General features: G+C 51.4%; 1 protein-coding gene across 2 annotated transcripts in view; it reads left to right on the forward strand.

The window, feature by feature from the left end:
* The window catches only part of nbas (NBAS subunit of NRZ tethering complex), a 384,598-nt gene that overhangs the window by 162,194 nt on the left and 210,385 nt on the right, over positions 1-12,019 (forward strand). For both annotated transcript variants that reach the window (XM_052524617.1, XM_052524618.1), the window contains exons 26-30: positions 2,529-2,662; positions 3,158-3,220; positions 8,640-8,762; positions 10,112-10,214; positions 10,618-10,862. In XM_052524617.1, coding sequence (XP_052380577.1) covers positions 2,529-2,662; positions 3,158-3,220; positions 8,640-8,762; positions 10,112-10,214; positions 10,618-10,862 — 668 coding nt within the window. The remainder of the gene's footprint in view (positions 1-2,528; positions 2,663-3,157; positions 3,221-8,639; positions 8,763-10,111; positions 10,215-10,617; positions 10,863-12,019) is intronic.

The following is a 12,019-nucleotide window of genomic DNA, read 5'->3' on the forward strand; positions in this document are numbered from 1 at the left end:
ACCATCACACCTCCTCCTCCATGCTTCACGGTGGGAACCACACACCTCCTCCTCCATGCTTCACGGTGGGAACCACACACCTCCTCCTCCATGCTTCACGGTGGGAATCACACACCTCCTCCTCCATGCTTCACGGTGGGAATCACACACCTCCTCCTCCATGCTTCACGGTGGGAACCACACACCTCCTCCTCCATGCTTCACGGTGGGAATCACACACCTCCTCCTCCATGCTTCACGGTGGGAATCACACACCTCCTCCTCCATGCTTCACGGTGGGAACCACACACCTCCTCCTCCATGCTTCACGGTGGGAACCACACACCTCCTCCTCCATGCTTCACGGTGGGAACCACACACCTCCTCCTCCATGCTTCACGGTGGGAATCACACACCTCCTCCTCCATGCTTCACGGTGGGAATCACACACCTCCTCCTCCATGCTTCACGGTGGGAATCACACACTTCCTCCTCCATGCTTCACGGTGGGAACTACACATGCAGAGATCATCCGTTCACCCACACTGCGTCTCACAAAGACACGGCGGTTGGAACCTGAAATCTGAAATTTGGACTCATCACACCAAAGGACATATTTCCACCGGTCTAATGTCCATTTCTCATGTTCCTTGGCCCAAGCAAGTCTCTTCTACTTATTGGTGACCTTTAGTAGTGGTTTCTTTGCAGCAATTCCACCATGACGGCCTGATTCACACAGTCTCCCCTGAACAGTTGATGTTGAGATGTGTCTGTTACTTGAACATTTGCATTTGTTGGGGCTGAAATGACTTTATGGGCTGGTAACTCTGATCTTATCCTCTGCAGCAGAGGTAACTCTGGGTCTTCCTTTCCTGTGGCGGTCCTCATGAGAGACAGGTAACTCTAATGAACTTATCCTCTGCAGCAGAGGTAACTCTGGGTCTTCCTTTCCTGTGGCGGTCCTCATGAGAGTCAGTTTCATCATAGCGCTTGATCGTTTTTGCGACTGCACTTGAAGAAACTTTTAAAGTTCTTGACATTTTCCATATTAAATTACCTTCATGTCTTAAAGTAATGATGAACTGTTTCTCTTTGCTTATTTGAGATGTTCTTGCCATAATATGGACTTGGTCTTTTACCAAATAGTGCTATATTCTGTATACCACCCCTACCTTGTCACAATACAACTGATTGGCTACAATGCATTAAGAAGGAAAGAAATTCCACAAATTAACTTTTAACAAGACACACCTATGAATTGAAATGCATTCCAGGTGACTACCTCATGAAGCTGGTTGAGAGAATGCCAAGTGTGCAAAGCTGTCAACAAGGCAAAGGATGGCTACTTTGAAGAATCTCAAATAGAAAATATATTTAGATTTGTTTAACACTTTGTTGGTTACTACATGATTCCATATGTGTTATTTCATAGTGTTAATGTCTTCACTATTATTCTACAATGTAGAAAATAGTAAAAATAAAGACAGACCCTGGAATGAGTAGATGTGTCCAAACTGTTGACTGGTACTGTATATCACTGTTAGTTTATAAAACCACCGTTCAGTCCTGTACTGTATATATTTCTATTTGAATGTGTTTATGAGTATTTCTAGCAGAATAAACTGGTGTACCTGGGAGGGGGTCAGAAATGTTGTGTATATTCATTCATATATTAGTGTATATCTTATCAAAACAGAGTTAGTCATTAGAAAGATATGCCGTGATGATGATGATGATGAAGGTGTGTGTGTGGTCATGTCAGAGCCAGCAGAAGGTGCTTGGGGACCCAGATCAGATGATGACTGTGATGATAATGATGATGAAGGTGTGTGTGTGTGGTCATGTCAGAGCCAGCAGAAGGTGCTTGGGGACCCAGATCAGCTGATGACTGTGATGATGAAGGTGTGTGTGTGGTCATGTCAGAGCCAGCAGAAGGTGCTTGGGGACCCAGATCAGATGATGACTGTGATGATAATGATGATGAAGGTGTGTGTGTGTGGTCATGTCAGAGCCAGCAGAAGGTGCTTGGGGACCCAGATCAGCTGATGACTGTGATGATGATGATGATGATGATGAAGGTGTGTGTGTGGTCATGTCAGAGCCAGCAGAAGGTGCTTGGGGACCCAGATCAGCTGATGACTGTGATGATGATGATGATGATGATGATGATGATGATGAAGGTGTGTGTGTGGTCATGTCAGAGCCAGCAGAAGGTGCTTGGGGACCCAGATCAGCTGATGACTGTGATGATGAAGGTGTGTGTGTGGTCATGTCAGAGCCAGCAGAAGGTGCTTGGGGACCCAGATCAGATGATGACTGTGATGATAATGATGATGAAGGTGTGTGTGTGGTCATGTCAGAGCCAGCAGAAGGTGCTTGGGGACCCAGATCAGATGATGACTGTGATGATAATGATGATGATGATGATGATGAAGGTGTGTGTGTGGTCATGTCAGAGCCAGCAGAAGGTGCTTGGGGACCCAGATCAGCTGATGACTGTGATGATGATGATGATGATGATGATGAAGGTGTGTGTGTGGTCATGTCAGAGCCAGCAGAAGGTGCTTGGGGACCCAGATCAGCTGATGACTGTGGCGTTGGAGTGTATCTACAGCTGTGAGAGAGACGATCAGCTGTCCCTCTGCTATGACATCCTAGAGTGTCTCCCTCAGAGAGGCTACGGGTGAGACACACACACACACACACACACACACACACACACACACACACACACACACACACACACACACACACACACACACACACACACACACACATAGAGACACACCTATGATGGTACCCTTTCACACCCTCTCTGTCTGTCTGTCTGTCTGTGTCTGTTTTCCTTCAGACCCTAACTGTCTGTCTGTTTTCCTTCAGACCCTAACTGTCTGTCTCTCTCTCTCTAACTGTCTGTCTGTTTTCCTTCAGACCCTAACTGTCTGTCTCTCTCTCTCTAACTGTCTGTCTGTTTTCCTTCAGACCCTAACTGTCTGTCTCTCTCTCTCTAACTGTCTGTCTGTTTTCCTTCAGACCCTAACTGTCTGTCTCTCTCTCTCTAACTGTCTGTCTGTTTTCCTTCAGACCCTAACTGTCTGTCTCTCTCTCTAACTGTGTCTGTTTTCCTTCAGACCCTGTCTGTCTCTCTCTCTCTAACTGTCTGTCTGTTTTCCTTCAGGCCGGAGACGAACATCACCGCATCTCTCCACGATCAGGTGGACAAACTGGAAAAACACCTCAGGTAACACACACACACACACACACACACACACACACACACACACACACACACCGGGCGCAGGTATCACACACACACACTCTGTGTTGTCCTCAATACCTGTGGTAGCAGGGGACTGGTGCTGTGTTGTCCTCAACACCTGTGGTAGCAGGGGACTGGCGCTGTGTTGTCCTCAACACCTGTGGTAGCAGGGGACTGGCGCTGTGTTGTCCTCAACACCTGTGGTAGCAGGGGACTGGCGCTGTGTTGTCCTCAATACCTGTGGTAGCAGGGGACTGGCGCTGTGTTGTCCTCAACACCTGTGGTAGCAGGGGACTGACGCTGTGTTGTCCTCAATACCTGTGGTAGCAGGGGACTGGCGCTGTGTTGTCCTCAATACCTGTGGTAGCAGGGGACTGGCGCTGTGTTGTCCTCAACACCTGTGGTAGCAGGGGACTGACACTGTGTTGTCCTCAATACCTGTGGTAGCAGGGGACTGGTGCTGTGTTGTCCTCAACACCTGTGGTAGCAGGGGACTGGTGCTGTGTTGTCCTCAATACCTGTGGTAGCAGGGGACTGGTGCTGTGTTGTCCTCAATACCTGTGGTAGCAGGGGACTGGTGCTGTGTTGTCCTCAATACCTGTGGTAGCAGGGGACTGACACTGTGTTGTCCTCAACACCTGTGGTAGCAGGGGACTGACACTGTGTTGTCCTCAATACCTGTGGTAGCAGGGGACTGACACTGTGTTGTCCTCAATACCTGTGGTAGCAGGGGACTGGTGCTGTGTTGTCCTCAATACCTGTGGTAGCAGGGGACTGACACTGTGTTGTCCTCAATACCTGTGGTAGCAGGGGACTGACGCTGTGTTGTCCTCAATACCTGTGGTAGCAGGGGACTGGTGCTGTGTTGTCCTCAATACCTGTGGTAGCAGGGGACTGGTGCTGTGTTGTCCTCAACACCTGTGGTAGCAGGGGACTGGTGCTGTGTTGTCCTCAACACCTGTGGTAGCAGGGGACTGGTGCTGTGTTGTCCTCAACACCTGTGGTAGCAGGGGACTGACACTGTGTTGTCCTCAACACCTGGTACTCTGGTCCTGCGTCTTGGGCCCACTGCTCACACTGGTCCAGGATGCGTTTTGATTCTGAAATATCAGGGTATGATCAGATGCAGGGTATGATCAGATGCAGGGTATGATCAGATGCAGGGTATGATCAGATGCAGGGTATGATCAGGTGCAGGGTATGATCAGGTACAGGGTATGATCAGGTACAGGGTATGATCAGGTACAGGGTATGATCAGGTACAGGGTATGATCAGATACAGGGTATGATCAGGTACAGGGTATGATCAGGTACAGGGTATGGTCAGGTGCAGGGTATGGTCAGGTGCAGGGTATGGTCAGGTGCAGGGTATGGTCAGGTGCAGGGTATGGTCAGGTGCAGGGTATGGTCAGGTGCAGGGTATGATCAGGTGCAGGGTATGATCAGGTGCAGGGTATGATCAGGTGCAGGGTATGATCAGGTGCAGGGTATGATCAGGTGCAGGGTATGGTCAGGTGCAGGGTATGGTCAGGTGCAGGGTATGGTCAGGTGCAGGGTATGATCAGGTACAGGGTATGATCAGGTACAGGGTATGGTCAGGTGCAGGGTATGGTCAGGTGCAGGGTATGGTCAGGTGCAGGGTATGGTCAGGTGCAGGGTATGATCAGATGCAGGGTATGATCAGATGCAGGGTATGATCAGGTGCAGGGTATGATCAGGTGCAGGGTATGATCAGGTGCAGGGTACGATCAGGTGCAGGGTACGATCAGGTGCAGGGTACGATCAGGTGCAGGGTACGATCAGGTGCAGGGTACGATCAGATGCAGGGTACGATCAGATGCAGGGTACGATCAGATGCAGGGTATGATCAGGTGCAGGGTCAGGTGCAGGGTATGATCAGGTGCAGGGTATGATCAGATGCAGGGTATGATCAGATGCAGGGTATGATCAGGTGCAGGGTATGATCAGATGCAGGGTATGATCAGATGCTGTGATCAGGTACAGGGTATGATCAGATGCAGGGTATGATCAGATGCAGGGTATGATCAGGTGCAGGGTATGATCAGATGCAGGGTACAGGTACAGGTATGATCAGATGCAGGGTATGATCAGATGCAGGGTATGATCAGGTACAGGGTATGATCAGATACAGGGTATGGTCAGATAGATGCAGGGTATGATCAGATGCAGGGTATGATCAGATGCAGGGTATGATCAGATGCAGGGTATGATCAGATGCAGGGTATGATCAGGTACAGGGTATGGTCAGATAGATGCAGGGTATGATCAGATGCAGGGTATGATCAGATGCAGGGTATGATCAGGTGCAGGGTATGATCAGATGCAGGGTATGATCAGATGCAGGGTATGATCAGGTGCAGGGTATGATCAGGTGCAGGGTACGATCAGGTGCAGGGTACGATCAGGTGCAGGGTACGATCAGGTACAGGGTATGATCAGATGCAGGGTATGATCAGATGCAGGGTATGATCAGGTGCAGGGTATGATCAGATGCAGGGTATGATCAGGTACAGGGTATGATCAGATAGATGCAGGGTATGATCAGATAGATGCAGGGTATGATCAGATAGATGCAGGGTATGATCAGATAGATACAGGGTATGGTCAGATAGATGCAGGGTATGATCAGATGCAGGGTATGATCAGATGCAGGGTATGATCAGATGCAGGGTATGATCAGATGCAGGGTATGATCAGATAGATGCAGGGTATGATCAGATAGATGCAGGGTATGATCAGATAGATGCAGGGTATGATCAGATAGATGCAGGGTATGATCAGATAGATGCAGGGTATGATCAGATAGATGCAGGGTATGATCAGATAGATGCAGGGTATGATCAGATAGATGCAGGGTATGATCAGATGCAGGGTATGATCAGATGCAGGGCATGATCAGATGCAGGGTATGATCAGATGCAGGGCATGATCAGATGCAGGGTATGATCAGATGCAGGGTATGATTCTCTCCGGGGTCCAGACACGTGAAAGCACCTTTTTATCTCTGATATAATAATTTTAAACCCCGTCACTGAAAGGATTAGCTGATTAAAAAGGGAAATGTTAGCTTAGTAGCATTAGTTACACACACACACACACACACACACACACACACACACAGGGAGATGAAATGTTAGCTTAGTTATTAACCCCCCCCCCCTCCCCCCATCCCTCCAACCACCCAGACATGCACCTGGGCACTCATATATACACACTCATATACACACTCATACACACACTCATACACACTCATATACACACTCATATACACACACACACACACACACTCACACTCATATACACACACTCACACTCATATACACACACACTCACACACACACAGGGAGATGAAACCACTCTCTGTCTGGGGTATTGCCACCAGTCTCATCTGGGTCATACCTCTACAGCTGTTCTTGTTCTGCCAGACCTTGTTACCATAGTAAACAGGTGGTGTGTGTGTGTGTGTGTGTGTGTGTGTGTGTCTGTGTCTGTGTGTCTGTGTCTGTGTGTGAAATCGAGCACAATGTTTTTTCATGGATGCTGTTGTGTTCAAATGTGTTGCAATGTATGTTATCTCTCTTTAATGTGTTCCTCCCTTTCTCTCCCCCTCCTCCCTCCCTCCTTGTCTTTCTCCTTCCTCTCTCCCCCTCCTCCCTCCCTCCTTGTCTCTCTCCTTCCTCTCTCCTCCTCCTCCCTCCCTCCTTGTCTCTCTCCTTCCTCTCTCCTCCTCCTCCCTCTCTCCTCCTCCTCCCTCCCTCCTTGTCTCTCTCCTTCCTCTCTCCTCCTCCTCCCTCCCTCCTTGTCTCTCTCCTCCCTCTCTCCTCCTCCTCCCTCTCCCCTCCTCCCCCCCCCCTCCTTGTCTTTCTCCTTCCTCTCTCCCCCTCCTCCCTCCCTCCTTGTCTCTCTCCTTCCTCTCTCCTCCTCCTCCCTCCCTCCTTGTCTCTCTCCTTCCTCTCTCCCCTCCTCCCTCCCTCCTTGTCTCTCTCCTTCCTCTCTCCCCTCCTCCCTCCCTCCTTGTCTCTCTCCTTCCTCTCTCCTCCTCCTCCCTCCCTCCTTGTCTCTCTCCTTCCTCTCTCCTCCTCCTCCTCCCTCCTTGTCTCTCTCCTTCCTCTCTCCTCCTCCTCCCTCCCTCCCTCCTTGTCTCTCTCCTTCCTCTCTCCTCCTCCTCCCTCTCTCCTCCTCCTCCCTCCCTCCTTCTCTCTCTCCTTCCTCTCTCCTCCTCCTCCCTCCCTCCTTGTCTCTCTCCCTCTCTCCTCCTCCTCCCTCCCTCCTTAACTCTCTCCTTCCTCCTCCCTCCCTCCTTGTCTCTCTCCTCCTCCTCCCTCCCCTTGTCACTCTCCTTCCTCTCTCCTCCTCCTCCCTCCCTCCCTCCTTGTCTCTCTCCTTCCTCTCTCTCTCCTTCCTCCCTCCCTCCTTGTCTGTCTCCTTCCTCCCTCCCTCCTTGTCTCTCTCCTTCCTCTCTCCTCCTCCTCCTCCCTCCCTCCTTGTCTCTCTCCTTCCTCCCTCCGTCCTTGTCTCTCCTTCCTCTCTCCCCCTCCTCCCTCCTTCCTCCCACATCATGGTCCCTCCCCCACCTCTCTCCCCCACCTCTTTATCCCCCTCCCCCTGGTCTCTCCCACACCTCCCTCCTCTCCTCCTGGTCTCTCCTTCCTCCCCCTTCCTGGTCTCTCCTTCCTCCCCCCTCCTGGTCTCTCCTTCCTCCCTCCTGGTCTCTCCTTCCTCCCTCCTGGTCTCTCCTTCCTCCCCCTGGTCCTCCTTCCTCCCCTCCTGGTCGCTCCTTCCTCCCCCTCCTGGTCTCTCCTTCCTCCCTCCTCCTGGTCTCTCCTTCCTCCCTCCTCCTGGTCTCTCCTTCCTCCCTCCTCCTGGTCTCTCCTTCCTCCCCCCTCCTGGTCTCTCCTTCCTCCCCCCTCCTGGTCTCTCCTTCCTCCCCCCTCCTGGTCTCTCCTTCCTCCCCCTCCTGGTCTCTCCTTCCTCCCTCCTCCTGGTCTCTCCTTCCTCCCTCCTCCTGGTCTCTCCTTCCTCCCCCTCCTGGTCTCTCCTTCCTCCCCCCTCCTGGTCTCTCCTTCCTCCCCCCTCCTGGTCTCTCCTTCCTCCCCCCTCCTGGTCTCTCCTTCCTCCCTCCTCCTGGTCTCTCCTTCCTCCCTCCTCCTGGTCTCTCCTTCCTCCCTCCTCCTGGTCTCTCCTTCCTCCCTCCTCCTGGTCTCTCCTTCCTCCCTCCTCCTGGTCTCTCCTTCCTCCCTCCTCCTGGTCTCTCCTTCCTTCCTCCCTCCTCCTGGTCTCTCCTTCCTTCCTCCCCCCTCCTGGTCTCTCCTTCCTTCCTCCCCCCTCCTGGTCTCTCTCCTTCCTCCCCCCTCCTGGTCTCTCTCCTTCCTCCCCCCAGTGTGGTAGAGGTGTTGGAGAAGCATGGTCTCCAGAAGCCTGTTTCCTATGTGAGGAGCAGCCAGACCAGTACAGAGGAGGCTCATGCTCTCATGGTCAAACTCTGCAGACACACCGGGCGCAGGTACCACACACACACACACACACACACACACACACACACACACACACACACACACACACACACACACACACACACACACACACACACCGGGCGCAGGTATCACACACACACATATACACACACACACATACACACACATATACATACACACACACACACACACATATACACACACACACAAAAATACACACACACACATACACACACAAATACACACACACACATACACACACAAATACACACACAACACATACACACACATATACATACACACACATATACATACACACACATACACACACATACACACACATATACATACACACACATATACATACACACACATACATACACACACACACACACACACACACACACACACACACACACACACACACACACACACACACACACACACACACACACACCGGGCGCAGGTATCACACACACACACACGCCCGCAGGTGCCACACACACACCGGGCGCAGGTATCACACACACACACACACACACGCCGGGCGCAGGTACCACACACACACACACACGGGCGCAGGTACACACACACAGGTACACACACACCGGGCGCAGGTACCACACACACACACACACACACACCAGGCGCAGGTACCACACACACACCGGGCGCAGGTATCACCACACACACACACGGGCGCAGGTACCACACACACACACATACACACACATACACACACACACACCGGCGCAGGTATCCACACACACACGGGCGCAGGTATCACACACACACACACACACCGGGGCGCAGGTACCACACACACACACACGGGCGCAGGTACACACACACACACACGCCAGGCAGGTACCACACACACACGGGCGCAGGTACACACACACACACGCCGGGCGCAGGTACACACACACACACACGGGCGCAGGTATCACACACACACACACCGGGCGCAGGTATCACACACACACACACACCGGGCGCAGGTACCACACACACACACATACACACACATACACACACACACACACACACACGGGCGCAGGTACCACACACACACACACCGGGCGCAGGTATCACACACACATACACACACGCCAGGCGCAGGTACCACACACACACACCGGGCGCAGGTACCACACACACACACACGCCAGGCGCAGGTACCACACACACACCGGGCGCAGGTACCACACACACACACACGCCAGGCGCAGGTACCACACACACACCGGGCGCAGGTACCACACACACACGCCAGGCGCAGGTACCACACACACCCTGGTCCTTTTCATAAGCAGTCATGATCTTATTTGATGTGTCTGTTTGATTGATGATCTGATTGATTAATGTGTTGCTGCAGGACCCCCCCTGTCAGTGAGTCTGTGTGGAGAGGTGTTCTACAGGACCTGCTGGACATGCAACACAGCGTGTACACCTGTCTCCTACCTGACACCTGTCACCAGGTAACACTCTATTTACTACAATATGAAATACACTCTGGGCCAAAGGTGAGTTCCTTACTGAGACCTAGACAACCAGGTGAGGGGAGTTCCTTACTGAGACAACCAGGTGAGGGGAGTTCCTTACTGAGACAACCAGGTGAGGGGAGTTCCTTACTGAGACAACCAGGTGAGGGGAGTTCCTTACTGAGACAACCAGGTGAGGGGAGTTCCTTACTGAGACAACCAGGTGAGGGGAGTTCCTTACTGAGACAACCAGGTGAGGGGAGTTCCTTACTGAGACAACCAGGTGAGGGGAGTTCCTTACTGAGACAACCAGGTGAGGGGAGTTCCTTACTGAGACCTAGACAACCAGGTGAGGGGAGATCTTTTCTAATGTCTTCACCCATCTCCCTCTCCTTGTCAGATATTTGTGGAGTCATTGCTGTGCAGTAGCCGCCCGGAGAACGTAGTCCTGGCCGGTCAGCTGATACACTGTTCAGCGGTCAGCCACGATGTGGTTCCGGTCAGCGTGTCATTCCGAGACCGGGGTCGCGGCGGGTGGAGCGCTAAGGTCAACTACCACACAGCCGTAGAGCTGGTTCTGGCTGCTGCCAGGGAATATTTCAACTCGTCCACCAGCCTCACCGACCCTTGTATAGAACTGGCACGGTGAGTAGGGTGGTCTTGGCCACATTTCTGAAGACGTGTTAATGCTTGCTGTATATCTCAGAAGCACGTTGTGCCTGTCTGCTAGTTAGTGGGAACCGGAACAGTAATTGGGTCATCAGTCTTTAATATTAACCAATAGAACGTCCCCCCGTGTCTGTCATGCAGACACTACCGTTCCTCCTGTTGAGTGTCCTAGATGATGGTCTGGTCGGGACAGACTGGGTTATTGTTGTGTGGGTTATAAGAACAGTAACCTCATGTAGCATGTGGAAACCTAGATCTCTGAGTCTAGATCTCTGAGTCTAGATCTCTGAGTCTAGATCTCTGAGTCTAGATCTCTGAGTCTAGATCTCCAACATCCTGGTCTTGACGAGAAGAAAGAAAAAGAAACTGTTCAGGGGGAGGTTCTCTCGTGCGCTGTTCAACCAATCCAGTAAATGAGGAGGAGGAGTTAAGATGGAGTGTCACCTTGGTAACCTCCACAATGGGACGTCTCATCACAGGCAGTCTTTCCATTTACCCTGAAAACCAGAACCTCTAATTGGTGTGGACTCTACAGAGGATAGAGTCTCTGGTTGGTGGGGACTCTACAGAGGATAGAGCATCTGATTGGTGGGGACTCTACAGAGGATAGAGCATCTGGTTGGTGGGGACTCTACAGAGGATAGAGCATCTGATTGGTGGGGACTCTACAGAGGATAGAGCATCTGATTGGTGGGGACTCTACAGAGGATAGAGCATCTGATTGGTGGGGACTCTACAGAGGATAGAGCATCTGATTGGTGGGGACTCTACAGAGGATAGAGCATCTGATTGGTGGAGACTCTACAGAGGATAGAGCTTCTGATTGGTGGAGACTCTACAGATACAGTGAACAGACTTTCCTCTCCTCATCTAGTTAGTAGAGTATTTAAACTGCTTATTTCATCAGTCCTCGTCAAAAGTAGTGTACTATATAGGGAATAGTATGCTGTTTGGGAAGCGGATCCATAGAAGCAGAAAGCCAATGTTCAAATATACATGATGAATCTTAAATCTTATAATATATAATAATAATAATATATGCCATTTAGCAGACGCTTTTATCCAAAGCGACTTACAGTCATGTGTGCATACATTCTACGTATGGGTGGTCCCGGGGATCGAACCCACTACCC

The sequence above is a fragment of the Oncorhynchus keta genome, chromosome 8, assembly GCF_023373465.1.
Source record: "Oncorhynchus keta strain PuntledgeMale-10-30-2019 chromosome 8, Oket_V2, whole genome shotgun sequence".
Taxonomy (NCBI): domain Eukaryota; kingdom Metazoa; phylum Chordata; class Actinopteri; order Salmoniformes; family Salmonidae; genus Oncorhynchus; species Oncorhynchus keta.